General features: G+C 38.2%; 1 protein-coding gene and 1 non-coding gene across 2 annotated transcripts; one reads left to right on the top strand and one right to left on the bottom strand.

Moving 5' to 3' along the window:
• Positions 1 to 780: 780 nt before the first annotated feature.
• LOC134533928 (CDK5RAP1-like protein) lies at positions 781 to 20,316 on the top strand. The gene is made up of 9 exons (XM_063371742.1): positions 781 to 1,200; positions 3,041 to 3,286; positions 4,201 to 4,414; positions 6,898 to 7,043; positions 8,060 to 8,277; positions 10,718 to 11,002; positions 11,518 to 11,667; positions 14,889 to 15,029; positions 20,118 to 20,316. Exons 1-9 carry the CDS (start codon positions 852 to 854, stop codon positions 20,232 to 20,234), a joined length of 1,866 nt encoding a protein of 621 aa, XP_063227812.1. The 5' UTR covers positions 781 to 851; the 3' UTR covers positions 20,235 to 20,316.
• On the bottom strand, positions 16,479 to 16,557 carry Trnak-cuu (transfer RNA lysine (anticodon CUU)). The gene has a single exon. It is a non-coding gene; the product is annotated as a tRNA-Lys (tRNA).
• Positions 20,317 to 20,466: the final 150 nt, after the last annotated feature.

The raw sequence follows: 20,466 nt of genomic DNA, 5'->3' as shown, positions 1-20,466 counted from the left end.
GTGCGGCAAAGTTGCGAAGTCCTTGGACGAAGGTTCCAGGGCCGGGAGTGAGTGAGTGAGTGGAGTCGGGAGTTTTCCTGCGGCAGATTTTCCGGGCGATAGTGTCGCGGGTGCGGCGGAGACCCGAGCGAAGTTCCGAGTGAGGCGTCGAGCGAATCCTCGCCGAAGGCAAGTGCGTCGGCGGCGGCTGTGTGCGGCGACGGAGTCCCACGGCTCAGATCCACGAGAGGCGCTGTGGTCAGAGTTGCGCCAGAGGTGCGGCCCAGCGAGGTGTGTGGATTGTAAGAAACGAGTGACTGGTGAAGCAACATTTTTTTATTTTTTTTATTTTTTTTTAGTGCATTTGATTATTTGGCAATTTTATAAGATTAATTGTAAATGACATAAATAGTGGCCATAAATAAAACAGTGTAGTGTAATAAAATCTTTAATTAGGCTATCATTTACGAACCCGCAGTAAATCGTAACAATATTAAAGTTTGCTTGGCTTCTACCATTTTGAGTTTGATTTATAGTTGGAAAATCTCAATACGATTTTACCTGTTTTTTTAAATATCTTAAAACAAATTTAAAAGTGATATATATCATCTTATATCATGCGTAATTTATAATTTCACTAAATTTATTTCAAAAAGCAACGTTCGTTTATTATTACAATACATAATCTTTTCGTTTAATTAGCGTGCCAAATCAAATATTTATTTAGTTTCTTGCTTTGGAGATCGTAGTGACGGCTAAAAGAATAACAATTCTGTGTGTTTTGTCTTTGTAAACAAAAACAAATAACTTTGAAATAAACTGTTTTGTTTTGATATGAGTTTTTAGTTTTGCATTAAATAAATTTTTATGACATGAAATTTAGGTATAAATGCGCGAGTGATATTTACAGATGGTTTTCTCATTGCAAATTCTCTACGTGTGTGTATAAAATACTTCGTAAAAATGGAAACAACGTAAAATATTTGGCGTATTCTAGTTGTGTTAATCGCTCCGTTTGCTGTTATTATTCCAGCGATAATTCGAATACTAGTAATTATTATGGCGTTGGTTCAAAAAACAAAGATAAGAAAAATATTTTCATTGGTCCCGGTCTAAAGCAATTTTTAGTTGGCGATACTGAACATGGGGTTTCATCTCAAATTACTGCTGAACAAATTCCATACTTAGAAACACACAGCTATGACGGGCGGAAGCGTAAAGGTAACACTGAACTTTATTTAGAAGTGTAGAAGCATATTGGTGCTAGGGTAATATCCTTACTTCGCGGCTTTTCTGGTAATTAATAATAAAATTCAGGAAATAATTTTCTCGAAAACTAGAGACGTTCCTGTATTTATCTTGTTAACATCGTCTTTATATTCCAATCGATTGCTGAGAAATATCAGTTTACAGCTTACATTATAATACCAATTCAGTGACGCAGCCATTGCCGTTATTTTTAATGTTCCTATACATGGATAATCACAGGATCGGCAAACCTAAAATTCACAACAGTCTATACCGAGGCCACGTTTGGTATAAATATTACAAATTTGTTACATTGTGAGAGGGGTTGTATATATTAAGTTAGCTCCATTAAAAATATTTTAAATATTGTGGACATTTAGTTATTTAATATAGTTACAGTAAAACTACTGTAAAATATAATGGTTGCTTAGGAATTGCAACGGAGCATAGCAACCAGTTCACACAAGTCCATATCGAGGCTCGAATAGTTCCAAAGCGTACAGAGGGTTACCGAAGTTCACAACTCGCTCGTGCAACTTAAGTAGCACATATTACAGGGTAAAAACATTCATGTAAGCTGTCCATGTCGTCTTTCATCTTTCATAGACTTGTGTGACTGAGAAATATGAGACTAGTTGAGCTACATTAAATATATTTTAAATAAAAAAGTGTGGACAGTTGATTAGGTTAGTATAGCTACATTAAAAATATTGTGTTATTGTGTGAATGGTTTGTTAGGTGAGGATAGCTACATCTCAAATTGGTAATTCCTAAGCAACCATTAAAAACTAACCTCACCGTCCACGATTTTCTAAAATATTTTTTAATGTAGCTAACCGAACCTAATAGACCATTCTCAATATTTGACATAAATTCTCCAAAACATCAACATACGTATCCACACGGTAAAGAAATAAATGGCGACATTTGTGTCAATGCACAGGTATTGTAAGTAACCTATAAACGGTGATTTCTCGGAAATCAGTAGCAATTTAGAAATGCTGTTTTCAGTGTAAATAGAAGAACATCTTACTTAAGTGTTCAAAAAAAGTATTTTTTTTAAATTTTATTATTTTATTTACAGAAAAGCTGTGATGTAAGAATTTTACGCTTGATAGCAGTGTAGCATGCTTTTGAAGGAGGGGGGGGGGGGGGTGAGAATAGGTGATTTATATCTTACCCCCTCCCAAAAAATCAAAATAATAAAAATTTATTTTTCCCACTAACAAAAGAAAGAATTTGAAAACAAACAGCGGGCAAAGTGGTTGTATCTGCCCATCTCCCATTTCCCGGAATGAACTTCTGTGTACGCAGATAGTGCTCCAAAAATTATATTTACCTGTAACTAGGTGTCCTGACACTAAATGTGGGCTGTGAAGCTTGGGAAAATGTGATTCCAAATAGAGGAATAAAAAACAGCATTATAAAGGATGATATTTATAAAACTTTACTTCAGTAAATGGTAATGATTTCACTGTACCTATAAATAAAAATTTTGCTCATCTTTTAACCTATCTATATTTATTTTTATTTTAGTTGGACTCTGTATAACCAACCTAAAAAATTACAGAAAAATATTCTGAGAATCCACGTTAGTTATGAGGAGATAAAGTTTTCTATTGAAATTTGGACATATTTACTGACCAATATGGTCCTTATGTAATATGTACTAAGTTGAGCTTACTTAAATCCTAGTTTTTTTCTTGAATTAAATTTTTTGTTTTTCACTTATTTTTTTAAACAAATCTTTATTTTCAAAAGCATGTAGGATTTGTATGATACACTGATGTAATTTTTGGAAATCCTCTTGCAGTGTTCATTGATGTGTACGGGTGCCAAATGAACGTGAATGACACGGAAATTGCATGGTCCATCTTGGAAAGTGCCGGGTATTTGAAAGCACACACACTTGAAGAAGCAGATGTTGTTCTGGTCATGACCTGTGCCATTCGAGATGGTGCAGAGGCCAAAGTGTGGAACAAGTTGGATTATCTGAAAGGCCTTAAAAAAAAGCGTGCTCAGAAGAAAGATGCACCAAAAATGAAGATTGGTATCTTAGGTAAGCTGTGTGTTTCTGTATTTTACTCTACAGTTATGTCTTCTCTGTAAGTACCTAGGTAGTTTCTCTATGAGACGCTTGAACATAATCAACATACCTATTTTTTAAAAGTTTTGTTTTTATAAGTTGAAGTTTTGATATATTTTGAAATCACCAGTAGAAGACATACCTAAATACCGTAATGGTGAAGTTATGATAATTAGTTTTTAACCTTAATGTGAAAGTTGATTAACAATATCTTGAATCTTGAACCATCCCTTAAGTAAATAACCATAAATAGCACTTACATAGTACTTAAACATTGGACTATATTTAAAAAATAATGGTATCTTAGGAAGGCTTAATAAAAAGTATTGTTAAGGCAAATTTTTTTAAATTTTTGTTTGATGAAATTCAGAATTCAGCACTATTATTACATATGTCTTACAGTAACATTTCTCATAACAAAACATCATTGCCACGGATGTACACACAACTTTCGTTTTCGCACGCATCACTCTAAACCAGGGTGCCCACATTCTGGCCAGTCAGGGAAAGTAAGGGTATTTATTTTAAAACCTGTAAAAAATCATGAAAATTCCTTCAGTGATAGTAAATTGGGGGGTAAATATCATGCTCCGGTATGCCATCACCCAGACTTGAATACATTTTTTTTCTCTCCAGGTGTGGTTTAAGTACATAGTCAGTCACGTGTACGTAAGTTTGTGTTTGAACTAGTTCAGTTATAAGGATGTTGGAGGCTGGATCATCTTTATTTCTTTCAGACAATTGCAAAATTGGTAAATTATTTTAAGAATATTGCCGCGGATATTTTTCCACAGTTTTGCGTGGACACACTGTAAAGCTGTCCCACAGGAACGTGCCTGTCGGAGAGCGTCACGAGTGCAGGGTGGCGGGTGGGGTGGGTGCCGCAGGCTGCATGGCGGAGCGCCTGAAGGAGCGCCTGCTGGACGAGGGGGGCGGGGCCGTGGACCTGGTGGCGGGGCCCGACAGCTACAGGGACCTGCCCCGCATGCTCGCCCTCACCGACGCCGGCCAGCCGGCCGTCAACGTGCTGCTGTCCCTCGACGAGACCTACGCGGACGTCGCGCCCGTCCGCCTCAACCGGGACTCCGTCACCGCCTTCGTGTGAGCGCTTCTTTCGCTTCCTTTGGTCTGCGACAGGAGACGCAGGGGGTCAGGGGATTTTCTTAGGTAGTCAGGGAATTTTTTTTAGTGATGATGTCACTGAAAAATTTACGTTATAGCAGAAATTGATTTGTACCGCTTACACTTACACATCCTTTCTTCTCCCTTTTCAGCTTGTGTGTTAGAAAATGTTTCCTGCCATTCCTTTTTGATTGTAAGTATATCTGCACTTTGAACACGCACATTGACTTCAGTGCTATTGACAATAGTGCGATAAAATAATTGATAGGTCCCTGCTGCAATAGTGAAGTTTGGTATGCCTAACAGCTGCTATTGTGATTGAGAATTTGTGATAGTTATTGGTGGAAAACTGATTTAGTGGTCAGGAAATATTTTTTCCAAGCCTGGAAAAATCAGGGACTTTTATTATCACAGGTTAGCTAGACACCCTGGAACCATGGAAAAATAAAAATAGAAATGTTAAGGACCTTCAGAATGTCCAGTGTCGTACTACTGCGAAACCTCACTCTGTTGTGTGATTTCTTGCAAAGTTCTGTCTTCCACACAACCACAATATGTAAGACAGTGGCTGACACAGCTTCGAATTTTGGGTAGGGTGCATGACCTAAAGGTTTTGGGTGGTGTGTAACATGTAACTCCCAGTTAAACGGGAGTCCTTAGTTGGAAGAAGCAGGAAAAAAATTAAAAAAATATTAAAAAAATTAAAGAATTTCTGTTTTTAATACTGTATTTAAAATTTTTTTTTTCAAACAATAGAGTAGCATTAAAAAATATAAATAAAAAAATAGAATCATTATCTCAGGTTGTTTGCGAACTGGAGTGGATTATTATTTAATTAAACATACAGCTATATTACTTTGAATTAAGTTTTATTAGGCATTAATGTTGTCTCTCACATGCTGCATGTATTATTTCAAGTTCTTGAGTTAGTATTTGTTAAGGGTTATTCTTATAAACTAGTTTAATAATATACAGTAGACCATGACTCATGTTTTATTATGGTAGTTATAACAGCTGTATAAAACTGCAACACCATTTATTAAATTTAAATAAGAAAAAAAGTTAAACAGCCTATGTCTTTGAAAAACCTTAGTATAATTTAGTTGCATAATGTGCTGTTTTAAAACTGATGAATACATAAGTTTGAATTTGTAAAACTTTATAATGATGTTTGGGGGGAACTGGAAATAGAAGGGTGATAACTAAAAGATTATCTGCCAAGAGCGCTGGCTACCTGAAATCAGGACCTGCCTACCTCTATACACCGTCTAGCTGGGACATGTGCCTACCCCTGTCCATGCCTTTCGAAGGGAGCTGCTCCCGCTCACTCCCTCACTCGCATTCTTTTATCTTTCACTGCCTCTGTGTAAGCATGCCGCGCAGAATCACCTGAATCTAAGTAATAAACATCTCCATTGAAAACATGGTTGTTGATAATGAGTAAAATCAAAATATTAGTAGATATTTTACATTTATTACTGTTTGTCTTTTATTTCATACTTTTTGCAGTCTACAAAAAAATTGGTCCGCCCATCTGGCTTCCCTTCTAATCCAGTGCCTTGGGGCAGGCTGCCCCACTCCCTTTCTCCTACATCTGTCCCTGGTGACAACAGAATGCTCTGGTGTCGGCAGTAGGAGTACCCTGAGAAAATACCCACACCTTCAACATTGTGCACTGCTCTACCACGTGTGCGAGATGTTCGATTGAGATATGATGGGGATTCGACTTAAGTTGCTGTAGCTGTAGGAAGGCAATAAATGGGTATTTAATTGAAAACACCGAATTTGTTAACACACAATAAGTTTTGCATTGCAGAGTTCTAAAATAAAAATTTATGAAAAAAAAAAAAATTATGATGAAAAATTTAGATTCATAGGCTTAACGTGCATCAAAATTGCTTTTTCTGAAGAGCTTGACTTCACTGGGTGACACTTACGTGGCGCGAAAAAGCTTTCTCCTCTCATGTGAAGGCTGTATCAAGTGCTACATGGAACTAGATTTTTTTTTATAGTGTACATAGAACATCTTTTCAATTTTTGCATGTTACAATGTGCATATGACAATAAACTAATCAATTTTTTAATGGGTGCACATTAAACCAGTGGCAGATATTTGCTTCATTTCATTTGTTCTTAGAAATTATGAAAATGGTTCTCATTTTTATTCTAGCATATGTAAAGATCTTTATTTCCTGTACATTACATGTGTGCAGGTCTAAATATTATGGTTATTTTTTGTGATAAGTAATTATGATTATGTGAATTGTAATTGAGAAGGTGAAAAGCCAAGGATTACTAGTAAACATTTCAAACATAGTGAAAAAGCTTTTTAAAAATAAAGGAAAATATTTGATTCTTACATTACATTACTAAAAATCACGTGTATCCCTTGGCTTCTTACCCTTTCAATGGAGAATGCTAATTAGCTGCAGCTGTTAATTATTAAAATGTGTGTTCTTCAGTTCAATAATGCGTGGATGTGACAACATGTGCACGTACTGCATTGTGCCTTTCACTCGTGGCAGAGAAAGATCTCGACCAATCTCTTCCATCATCAGCGAGGTTCGAATGCTTTCGCAGCAAGGTGTGAAGGAAGTTACATTACTAGGTCAGTGACCTCAAAGAGTTAAATATTGTTTTCATGTATTTTGGTTAAGCTGGAGAAAATTTAGTTTCATTTAAAAATGAAAATTTAGGCATACTTATTTTGCTTACTATATAGGTTTTTAGAAATATTGAATGATATTTTTATGTGTATTGATATTTTTAACTTCCTATAAAATAATTTAAAATTAATTTTTTTTTTAAATTTAAATGGTCATAAAATATGGTAGCAGAAGTGTAACCAGCCATATTTAAATAAATTTTAATTTCCTTGTTTTTATCTTTTATAGAACTTAAGTGTGCCTGGCCAGTGATTAACAATTGGAAATGGCAGAGATATATGCAACATAAATAAAATTCATCCTTCTTGAGTTTAACTATTTAATAACACAAAATAACTAGTTACACAATAGAATGAGTGCGTGTTACATCAGATACTGTTAGGAGTAAAATACAGCAGTGCTTGCCAGGGGAGAGGTCTTTAAATGGGTGGTTTAAGGTGCTCTAATGTTGCCCACTCCCGCAGCGAGCTATGAGCGATGGTGACGTAGTTGTTTGTGTTTTTTTTTGTGAAAAAAATGAATTTTTAAAATTGTACTATTTTGTAATTTTTTTTGTTTGAGTGAAATCATGAATACAGTTTTTTTACTTTCTACTTCTTTTGGTTTCTTTAACTCCAACTGTTGTTCAAGGCACTAACTGAGTCAGTTGTGTGCACTCCTGCTTGTTGGAGCACTAGAATCAGCTGCAGTAGGCATGTAGTTTAGTTACAGTAAGGAGTGTACGCAGACTTTCATTTCAGGGAGGGAGGGGGGGGGGGGTAGGAATAGAACCACTTTGCATGCTGTTTGATTTCAAATTCTTTCCTTTTGTTTGGTGATAATTATAGATTTTTTTTGGGATTTCTTCATCACCCCCTAACCTGGTTACAGATAGGTAGTTGAGGCGTGCAGGTTAGATACATACGTGGTTTAGAAAGTTAGTTGAAGTTGTTGGTTGCAATAGGCACTGTATCTGCAGGGCAGAACGTGAACAGCTACCGGGACGCGTCGGCCGAGGACCACTACGGGGGCCTGCCGTCGGACGAGGAGACGCGCCTGGCCCGGGGCTTCAGCACGGTGTACAAGCGCAAGAAGGGCGGCGTGAGGTTCGCAGACCTCCTCGACCACGTGTCGCGCGTGGACCCCGAGATGAGGATCAGGTTCACCTCCCCCCACCCCAAGGACTTCCCTGACGAGGTGGGTTCACCGTGTTGAGCTGCCGTGCCCCATCTCGCGTTCCTGGCGTGTTCCAGCTAAGCTGAAAGTTTTGGAATTTATTTCTGACAAGTCATTCCAATCAGCAACTGAACAAAATTCAACATGGACGTATCTAGCCTGTCTAAAGAAAGCTACGCTATGTTAACGATATTCGCTATGTTCGCTGTGCTAGGTGGCCACACAGGATAGTCTAGTTCGTAATTTCGGAGTGACTCATGCCATGGGATTCAAGTGATGATTCCAAATAATATTCTGCTGGCTATCGCAGTATGTACAGTAGAACCCTGTTATAATGTTTTTCAAGGGAGCACAAGAAAAAAACATTATAAGCAGGAAAACGTTATAAGCAGGAAATCTCAATTTAGCACTTAACAATGTTCAAGCTTTGTACCAATGGACTCACCAAGCTATGTAAACAACTTTAATGTTAAAACCAAAGATAGTATACTTGATACATGAATTTTCTGAAACAAGCCAACAATTTTTCAACTTTGTCTTGTTCCCTGGTTAAATTTTGTTTGTCCTTAAAGATACACTGCCACATTTTTTGTAAAATTGTCTCACGATTCATGATGACAACATTAAGAGTGAGAACGTCTACACCTTCGCCACCTGAAAATGTTTAATTTTGGGATTCCTACGTATGAATGAAAAAAAAAAATTATTTGTAAGCAATAGAAAACACTTTTAGTTATGCCCTTGCTCAATGGTTGGCAACTTAAATATCGTAGGACTATGTACGTGCATCTGAATACCCACTGGAATGGCAAGGAAGAGAAGAGTTGACTAAGGATGCCAACTGACACGTAACTATGAACATTGTGTACCTTCAGTATATTGCATAAAATTGTATTTTAACAAACTTCATGTATTGTATGGCAGTGATTGTAAACATAAACATACATAAAGGAAACTTTTTATCGTAAGTGTTGGAATAATTTGGTTTTAAACCATTTTTCCCCATTTATTGAATGTTAGAAAGCAAACATTATAAGCAGGAAATTACACTATTTATGAACGTTATATGCAGGAAATAAATACATTGTCCTTATGGGGGAAATATTGGGACTTTAAAAATATGACATTATAAGCAGGAAAACATTATATGCAGGAACATTATAAAAGGGTTCTACTGTACATGTAAAAAAGAAAAGGGTTCTTGAAGTCAATTAAAAAATAATAATAATTTGGAGAGTTTCATCATTTGATTCAGCAGATGCATGAGGACGAAACCACTTTTATGGATTATTTCAGAATAAATAGAACTCAGTTTGATGGCATTTTATTTCTCATCAAGAATAAAATTGAGAAGAAAAATCTAAATCACAGGGAAAGTATTTTAGCAGAAGAATGATTGATTATGTGCTTGAAGTCAGTGAACAATGATTTCATGACAGTATAATTATTTAACGATTTATGGTCAATGAAATAAAAGGAAAATTAAAAAAAAAAATGTAAATTCGTACAAATACTTATTATTTCCTTTATAAACTTATATGAAATCAAATCCCAAGCATTATCTTGAATATCTTGCTTTCTATATTCTTCTATCAATTTATTCGATAAACATGGATATTTTCGTACTTCTTCAATGAACTTTTCCATCGACATGAAACTACGTAATTTAAAGCAAACACAGAAGTACAGTACAATTCCATACGAAAATAGATGTTTTATTATTATATGCACGTGCGCGAATTCAGCGACGTTTTAGAAAAAATATAAAAAAAATGGCCGAGAACCAAACACCTGGTGACGTCCGATGTTTCAGGAACTGGCATCTGCTCTTTGTGATCCGGCACAAACAGTTAATGTAGGCTTTTTTTTCCTTATGTGTTTATATGTTCAGCTCGTTGCCCTTTCCTGAAGTTTTTTTTTTTGTGACTACTGGCATAAATCAGAAATGGGGCTCAGGTCCAACTACTATGCGAAATCAATCTGTCCCATTGCCTATCTATCCTTTCTGGCCACCTGGTGCAGTGAACATCGGAAACATAGCATATTTTTCTGTGTGGTCTCAGCTTAAGTCTCACCTACCATAAATGACGGGAAATATCAAGAAATTCATTGATTTTTCCCAGTTGATTCCCAGTAACATCAAAGCCTCAACATTTTCCTTGTTTTCACAATTGATAGACTCCCTTTTTAATATATTATCTTATACATAAAACTGTATGTTTGCGTGATAGTCTTCTATTTTGCTCGTCTTCTATTTTGCTCGTTTGTGCACCATTCATCTGCTCTCAATGAAATTTTGCACACTTGACCTTCGAAACACAAGCAAGGTCACTGTCTAGGTGATATTTCAATAACACCAACCCTTAAAAGCCGAATTTAAGGTGGCACATGAATAGTACTGATTTTATAACTGGTGGAGAAGGAAGGAGACTGCCGTAGGCTCGGAGGGTGTGGTCGGCAGGTGCTGGAGCTGGTGCGGGAGAGACCCAACATCTGCCGGAGCCTGCACCTGCCCGCGCAGAGCGGCTCAAGCGCGGTGCTGGCGCGCATGAGGCGCGGCTACTCGCGCGAGGCGTACCTGCAGCTGGTGGATCGCGTGCGCTGTCGCCTGCCCGGGGTCGCCCTCTCCAGCGACTTCATCTGCGGCTTCTGCGGCGAGACGGACGGCGAGTTCCAGGAGACGCTGTCGCTCCTCCGCTGCGTCCGCTACAACGTGGCCTACCTCTTCCCGTACAGCATGCGCGAGGTCAGTTACTGGGACATTTCTGTACTTGCACTGAAGTTCGCTTGTGAGTACGGTGTACGTTTCCTCATGACAAAATACAAGAATTCTGAGGATGTCGTTTTTTTTTTTTTGTAAAACTGTTTAAATATATATTTAGTGGAGAATGAAACATAATACTATAATCAGAATAACTACTAATTAAATCAAATTATGTATATGCTTTTAAAAAACAAAACATTTACTAGTAAAATAACTTGTACGAATGGAAATAAATTCTGTAATAGTAAAATTTTAGGTACCTGGTATGGAAATCCAGCCAAAGGAATAATAAATATTGCTTCGGACAGTGTATCGACAGGTCACCAGTCACTCATGTCACAAAATAAAATAATTAATATTTATGATGCTGAGATGTTTTCAGAAACTGTTCAATTTTTATCAAATTTTGCAATGTGGGATCACATAATGAAACTTATTACGTGATTACAAATTAAATACAGACAGTTAAAAAAAAATTTTTTTTTTCTTCCCCCCAGAAAACTACCGCCCACCGTCGATTCGTAGATGATGTGCCTGAAGAGGTGAAGAAGCAGCGTCTCCTGCAAATGACTTCGTTGTTCAGAAATGAGGTTGAGAAGGTGAACAGAGCCAAGATTGGCTCACTGGAGTTAGTTCTGATTGAAGGGGTGAGTAATCAAGGCCTTATCCACCATTAGTTCCAGATTTGTTTTGATTGGGATTGTAGAAGTAAAGCTGTATGCATTACCAAGATGTGAAAGAGCAGTAAATGATCTTTGAGTGAGTACTATGGTGCAATTATCATTTAATCAAAAAGTTTTCATAGTAAAAACATGCTTGACTTTTCATAAATATCAGCTAAATTGATGTATGTATCTGGTTAAAATTTTTTGCAATGGTACAGATTATATAGTGGAACATTGTGGAATTTGCCCTGGAACAAATATAATCATTTTAGTACAGTGTTTCCTTTCTTCTAGTGGGTTACATTTTACATATTCACGTGTGGTTTTTCCATCAAAACTATATTGACCATCAGTAATCTGGTAAAATTGCTACATGCTGGATTAAAAGGTGATAGTATAGTTTGTCAGATAATTAGTATTGTAGAGTAAAATGTGATTAGGGTTTTTTTTTAAATAGAATTCATAGGTACATACCCAAATATCAAGTTAAGTAACCTTGATCATGTGACCGTAACACAGAAATTAATAAATAAAAAATATGAATTTTAATGACTGAAATAATAAAAAAAAACAAAGTAAATTGTGAGATTTGCAGGTTGTTCATCAAATCTTAGCCTGGTATTACAAATTTTAGATCAAAATTTTGCTGATTCAGGCTATAGGTTTCTAAATGTATTGACTATATATCCATCTTCTAAACATGTACCTTCAAATCCAGTAATGTAGGATATTTATTTCAACTGTTGTATGTCTACATTTTATAATAAAATCAAACATCGACATCTTCCCTTGAGTTGTTGGACGTGTGCAGAGAGTGGGTGGGTTTTCTCAGGGCACTCACATTTATTCCTTCAGTGCCCCATTTTCATATCATCGCCTCTCATCGTCCCTTTTGACCAAAATGTCGTTGAGTTGTTAAGACCATTCATCCATCCGTTCATTCACTCATCTCTCCTGGGTTTGGGTCACCATGGATGAGATGAGAGGAGGCCCTACACTGAGTGAAGCACTCCCAACTAGCCTGCGAAATTAAACAGCAGCATGGTGAGAGTTGTGGGAAAGTAAGTTTCTGAGCGAGAAAACACAATAGTTGGTAGAAGTGCCTCCCACACAGGGATGGATGTAGGCTTTCCTTCACCCAGAGCAAGCCCCCTCTACTCGATGCCCGGAGCAGGCACCCTTCCCCCTTACCCCCCCCCCCCCCCCTTTCTAGATCCATCCCTACTACCACAGTTCCTGACTGACTTGTATGGAAACTGCTGTGAAACATGACGATGATGATGTAGTTCGATGGATTGAATGGTTTCGTTGAATGGAGAATCAGTTGAGTGGACGATGAATTGAATGAATGATTTGACTTAGGAGGAAAAAATTACTACACGCCCAAGCCAACTGTGGTCCCGGGAAAAATGTGAACTACCCAAGGTCAGACGGACCCCTCCCTCCGCCGTCATCCCTTCCGCCACACTGTCCCCTCCCTTTCCCTAGTCCGCCTCAAGGGTCGAAGCGCGTCATGTCACGGGTGGGACGGCAAGTAGAGTTGTTACCATAAGTCACGACACAGTGCGCGGATACGGGAGTATCGCTGTTCAAGTATTTCACGGATCCTTTGAAAGCGGAGCAAGATTTCGAAGCGTGCGTGACTGTAATATAATGTGTATTGACAAATGGCATCGGGCAGTACAACAAAACACAAAACTATACATAGCCAGTGCAGGGAAGTGATTAGCAATGTGATTGCATTTTGTGATCAGGAGAAGGCATCAGGCAAACTTACCCATCCATTATGTAATGCAACAAAGCGTGCGGCCGCAGCGACAGGGAAATCGAAAGGAACAATATGCAAAATTAGAAAAGAAAGTGACTGTCTAATAGAGCACGAAATTGAGAAAATTGTGGTTAACTTTGGCGAGTCCAGCTCAGACAGTGAATGGGACTTTTCGGAGAACAGCAGCACATATTCCAATGGTAACATATCAGGAATTGAAGAACTAAATGGCTGAGTGGGCGTTTGTTACGTGCACTATGCACGAAACTGTGTTGAAATGTTTCTTGCATTTTTTTCATTAATTAATCACACAAACAATATTTTCTTTGATTATAGGCAAATGTATACCGACATGTATGTTAAATATGGTGCTGAGTGAAATAATTATTATAACACAAAGGGTACGATGTGATGCTGTGACACACTTTGGTACACACTGTGACATCTTCGTGGACACTGTGTTTCGCTGTTTCATGTGACTGTACCTTCACCTTATCACAACATTTCTTACTGCACGACTGCGCTTTATGGCCATCGTTTCATCCAGGTAATCATGCTTACATGATGCGTACACTTATGAACGCATGTGTATACTCCTTACTTCCACAGCTAACGGTATTCCCCTACTGCCAACCCCTCCTCATTCCCCACCCCTCTCTCACTGCGACACTACCGCTTCCGTCACTCCCCTCCTCGGGACCACAGAAGGCTTGGGCATGTAGTAGTGATGGGTCGGATTCCAATTTTCTCAAATCCGAATCTAGAATTCAAATCCCAGAGAGTACCTCGATTATAGGTACCTCTGGAATTTGAATCCAGGTGTCAAGGGTCAAAAATATAACTGTGTACAATAATGAAAAATATTAACTATGGTGTTGAAACATTCTACCCTTTAAATGATTGCTTCACGAACTAAGTTTTCAGAATCAATACATTTGTCATTTTATTTATATAATTACATGTTAAAAGTACAGTATATTAGGGAATGGTAACAGGATAGGTATGAAGGAAAACAATATTACCTAGTAAACTTCAAAGGTTATTAGTGTTGAATGTTTTAATTAATTTTATTTCCTCTAATATTTTCCTTCAAATATTTTTCCTCAAATATTGAATCCTTTGAATACTAAGGATTTTATTATTTCATTAGCCAATCCCTAGAAAAAACCCAAAGTGTTTTAATGTCAGATGATCACTTTATAGATCAAAACATGTAGGTACATATTGACTATTTCAAAATGCATCATCCTATTTTTTTTTGAAGAAGTGTATTGAATAAATACTTCCATGTCCTCAATGGCATTTAATTACAAAACCATTGTCACAGAAAACAAAATTTAGGTTGCTGCTAATTACTGCCATACCTCGACACGGCCTATTGTGAAGTAATGAGCATACTTTAACAGATTTTTGCAAATTGGTGTGATCGTTGTAGTTGAGCAAGAGATCAAACCTGCACATGGCTGGACGGAACGATGGCAACACTAAAGTGATACTCCCAGCGACTGAGATCCCGGAATCATCCAGGTCGGACACTATCCGAGCCATAAAACCAGGAGATTATGTTGTTGTGATGGTAAGTTCTGAAAATATGCATTTATTTTTAAATGATGCCATAATGGTTATTACTAGTGGTGCACCGATATGACTTTACCGATTACAGATTCGATTACCGATTATGAGAGCAATAATCGGCAGATACTGATTATAATGAACAAAATTTTTTAAGTGTTACTATGCACACAAAAGTTTTTATTCCTATGTGAATTTAATAACAAGATTAGGTAAAATTGAGAATACAGTTATATTAACAGTATAAAAATATATAAAATACACTATTAAGTCATTGTGAAGTATAAATTAAATTAACTTTGACGCCTGCCCGCCCTTCCTATATTAAATATCACGTTACTTTACGTTATAATTAAACTCAAAACGATTTTTAATAAGTTCAGAAGCAATTCAGGGAAAAATGTATTTCGGCAATAGGCCTACTCACGTAATATGCGGCGACGAATCTGTGCGACGTCGACGGTTATAAACAAAGCCACGAACAATAGAATAATTCATAAAAGCAACCAACCATCTTCGCCCTTTATTTTTTACGTTGTTATAACCACACATATTAACGTACTTCAGAATATAATAGTAAATATGGACGAGTTATGTAAACAATGTATATTTTTCTCTTGCCACAGCTAAACATGTACATTGTGATGCCATCTTGTGAACGGCGATCTACCAACTGTATTTATATTTTATAAAAGTATAAATTTAACTAATTAAGTTGTGAAAGAAAGTTTAAATACTTTTTAATACATAGGATTGAATATATATGTATGTACATATAATTATTTATGTCACATTTATCTTTTCTTTCTAATTATTAATATCTAGTTTATACTTCCACCACCAGGGCAGGGAAATTTCGGCGAGATTCATGCGCGCGCATCTCATCCCTTCCAAAGAGGAGTTAGTTCGCCCCTCCCTTCATTTCTTCGTTCCCACGCATTTCTCCCTATATAAAGGCGAGGTCATCCACCTGAAAGCCAGTTGATCGGCCCGACGGCCAGTGAGGCTGGAATCCGCCCACTGGCTATAGGACGGTCATAGGGGGAGCAGCAGAACGACTGGCTATCCGTTTTCTGCTGCTCGCACCCCTCCTTCGCGAGTCAGGCCATCCGAGGACCTATCTCGGCCTAGGGAATTTGTCTCCCTTCCCCCCCCCTTTCTTGACGATAGGGTGTACCGTGTATCAATTCAGTGTATGTTGTAAAAGCCGATGCAGGCGACAAATTGAACTGTTTGGACATACAGGTCAATAAAAGTTCCGTGTAAAATACCGACATTTTTCAATGAATAGCCTAGCCCCCATCCCTCACCCCACTAGCTATTCGCCTCCACCAGCCAACTGCGAATCCTGCCGCCAGACCAGCAGCTTGGACCTTCTCCTCCACCCGATACCTGGCTCTCACCCAAGAGAGACATCGGTGCGAGAGAGAGGAGAGGACAACAAATTAGCTGGCGCCCAACGTGGGGCTCGAACCCACGACCCCGAGATTAAGAGTCTCGTGCTCTACCGTCTGAGCTAGCCCCCTAGTGGCGAGCGTTACTTTACGGGAGAAGAAGCTAGGACATCTTGGAGGAACACTTTACACATAGATAACTGTCAGTCTCTGTAGTGTATGAGTCTCTGGGTTATCACTTCGGATATGGCTTCTTCAGCTTTCTGGAAGTCGTGATTGGGGACAGCTGCCGGTGGTCTCCTGGGAACGCCTATTGGGACTGCTGCCGGTGGTTGTAGGATTCGGCCATTGGTAAGGCCGTTGGTTTGGTGTCCGCCAAACCGTCTCTCGGTACCGTCCTGGTAGGTCCTTGGGGTCTCCTTTGCAGCTCCGCCACGGCATCTGGCGACGCTGTGGAGGCTGGTAGAGGCCTGGTAGAGGCCTGGTTGGGTCCTTCCCACTTTGGTGCGAATCCGGCGCAGAAGTGGTTAGGCTTATTGCTGAGTGGATGGGTCTTGACTAGTACCCTTTGTCCTTCAGCAATCTGGTGGTTGGGCGGATTCTTCGGTGTAGGATAATTGCGGGCTAGGTACCCTAGTTGAGCCTTTCGTGCGCATCTACTCTGGTGGCAGCTCGTAGACATATCTCTTCGCTGAAGGGCGGTATGTGGGGTTGGAACTCCACTTCATTCTCCAGGTTGCTGGATCTGTCGTCTCAAGTTTAATTCGCTGGTGCTGGTTCCGATTGCTTCATTGTGCCTACGCCGCAGTGTGAAGAGGATTTCTCCCAGGTAGCGATCCCAGTGGCGATGATTGCCCGCGGTACGCAATCGGAGCCCTTTCTTCAGTTCCTGATTATGGCGCTCTGTAGGGTTTGCCTGGGGATGGTAAACTGGAGTGGCCCAGGTTTCTAGTTCCCATTTGGCGCAAGTGTCGGCCCATAATTTGCTAGTGAATTGCACCCCATTGTCTGTAAGTATGCTTTTGGGGTATCCCCTATCCAGGGTACACTTCATCTTGGAGTAGAAAATGAATCAACTTTAGCGAGGGGAAAGGCTTCGACCCATCGTGAGAAAAGGTCTGTGATGACGAGTAGGAAGCACTTACCCGTCGTGCTTCTGGGGTAAGGTCCCATCAGGTCTAGAGCTAATTGGTTCCATGCTGCAGCAGGATTGTCTCTGCTGGCATGCGAGGCATCAATACTCTAGTCCGGCGTGATCTCGGGGCTCGTCTGGCCAAGAGTGATGGAACAGGAGTCCACAGTGAGCACCTGATCTGGTGGATTCCGGTGCCAGGGCAGTCTTCTACACCGCAGAGTCTATGGACTGCGTCCGCCGTCGTTGGGTATGTACAGGTAGGTGAGTTGTTGGGCGCCAGGAGGGGAGGCTGTTCCCCTCCGCTGTCTGGGTCTGCTTCTCAAAGATCTCTGGTGGTAGGAAGGTCAGGAGCACTTGCCTGCTTGCTGCTGTTCCCGGTGTGGGCCATGGTGTGCCTGCTGTTGTTGGTTAAGTCTTCTATGAGCTGCAAGTGGTGGCAGGGGTCCATTCCAGTGGTTGCTGGCTAGTCCTTCTGGTAGAGCTTGCAATGGGTCTTCACGGGTATTGTAGAACAATCAACGGGCCCCACGTTGGGTGCCAGCTAATTTGATCCTATCCTCTTCTTCTCTCACCCGAGAGGGCTCGGTGAGAGAAGAAGATAGGATCAACTTCTATTTATATTTGTTATTGTAAACAACTTGAACTACGGTCTAATAATTGTAATTTACAATGGGAGAGTTTTTGTTGAGGAAAACTAGCATTGTTAATGACTATCGCATAAGGTTGCATATCTTCACAAATCATTTCAGCTATTAACTGTGTCAGTTCAAATGCTCTTGGGTCATTCACATCATACAGTATTTTCTTTTCCATGGTGTCTGTTATTTTTGTTTGAGCCAATTTCATTACTTTTCTTGGAACCCCATCTGTATTACTATCATCTGTGGTTACATTAGCACACTTCTCCACTAATTTATCAGGATGCATTTGCTTGAAGTGGTTCCATAGGTTAATAGTAGTGTATCCCTGCTGATTGGTCAGTCCACTATCACCACCACCACCACCTCGAGAAATTACCATTTTAAAATGTAAACATGTTGCATTATTTTGTTCACTTAAGTTTATAGAAAAATGTTTCCACACTTCACTATAATATTATGAAAATGACACAAAACCAATTCTAGCACGTGTGATTTTATTTATGCTGACTGAATATTTAAAATTATAAATACTTTTTCACTTTTCACGTCGCACACAAATAACAACGGATAATGTTGCCAAAGACGCCCATAACGAGTTGGCAAAACGCAGTGATAAACTCTAGAAGGTACCGGGACCGCGATTTTGAACCGCTACTACTACTCGAAAAGATCGATTGTCATAGAATCCACTGCAACTGCTTGTGGTATTTTGATTGCGTGCCATATATTTTACGTCTCTGGCTGTAGGTAATGTGCAAGCCCACTAAACAAGAGACAGAACAAAAGACGAAATGTAAACAAACATGTAGGAAAAATGTATTTTTTATTGTTCGAGGCAATGAAATTTATTAAACTTAACGAAATATCTGTGATCAAGATCTCACAGATTTAGATGAATTTTGTAATACGTATTTACAAATATTACCATATTTTGTCCTAAAATGTCTAATAAAATATTACACGTTAAAAACATACTTAATTTCGCCGGACTGAGTATAGTTAACACTTTGCACAAATGTGGTATGTATTGTATTATTAAAAACGTTTCACTTCATTTCAAATAATTTATCTGAATCAAAGAAAATGGTATCATAATATCCTTTTTAGTTAATACTTAAGATTAAATAAAACACGTAGATAATCGGCAAAGTAATCGTTAGGATAATCGCCGATTACGATTAATCGGAAAGTACCCAAAATCGCTGATTACGATTAATCGGTATCCACATCGGTGCACCACTATTTATTACATAATTATGTGCTGTGAAATGTTCTAGCAAACATTTTCAATTGCAATAAAAATTGTTCAATTGAATAAAAATATAATTAAAATTTACAGGCCTAATAAATATTTACTTAATATTGATGTATTTTAAATTTATATTTTAATAGTTAAAAAGTCAGAGCAACTTATTAAAATTCTTAAATCGTAAGTATATTTTAAAAAATAAGAAAAGATGCTCTTGAATATGTAATGACCTAAAATATACCTCAATTATAAGATGACCTTGTCTCTATAAATATCTTAACTATGGACAACTTTAAAATCAAGATGACTTCAGATATGTTACTCGTTAAAATCACAACCTAAATTGGAAATTGATTTTACATCCTCATTATTGACAATACGTAATTTTTTTTTTCCATTTCAGTAATACAAATTGATTTTTTTTATGTAAAAATATATTTTATTTTATGTGCATTAGTAAAACTGAGTTCCATTATTCTGAAACCATTTTATAAAAATAGATAATTTTAACTATTTTTTTCCTGTCAATAATCATATACACCTTTAAAAAGTTATTTATATGTATTATTTTAATTTTAGTGTTTTTACCTACAGCTGTTTTAAGATCTTGCATAGGAAGAAATGTTTGTACTTCAAGCTGTGATTCTAATCTCAGTATGTGATGTTTTTGCAGGTAAATGAAGCAGGTTCCCAAGTATTGAAAGGTATTCCTTTGTACCACACCACATTGAGCGAGTATTGTACACAGCATGATGGTGTTGTCTCTGTTAAACAGTCTGCTGGTGCCTGACTTGAATATTGTACAGTGTGAATTTTATAAAAGTAAAATATAAGTACTAATAAATAAATTGTCTTTTATATATTTGCTAAAAGTTAGATAATTTTTTTTCCTTCTGTTACTTTTGTCGGGTGGCAGGATGAACATAAAGTTTAAACTTGATGTAAATTAATATCTATCGTGAAAGATGGAGAGACTAAAGACAGTATATTAGGAGTACTGCAATCTCTGAAAGAAAAATTAA

This window comes from Bacillus rossius, chromosome 7 (assembly GCF_032445375.1).
Source record: "Bacillus rossius redtenbacheri isolate Brsri chromosome 7, Brsri_v3, whole genome shotgun sequence".
In the NCBI taxonomy this organism is placed as follows: domain Eukaryota; kingdom Metazoa; phylum Arthropoda; class Insecta; order Phasmatodea; family Bacillidae; genus Bacillus; species Bacillus rossius.
Note: the sequence above shows the minus strand (reverse complement) of the source record. Positions and strands in the feature narration are given on the sequence as shown.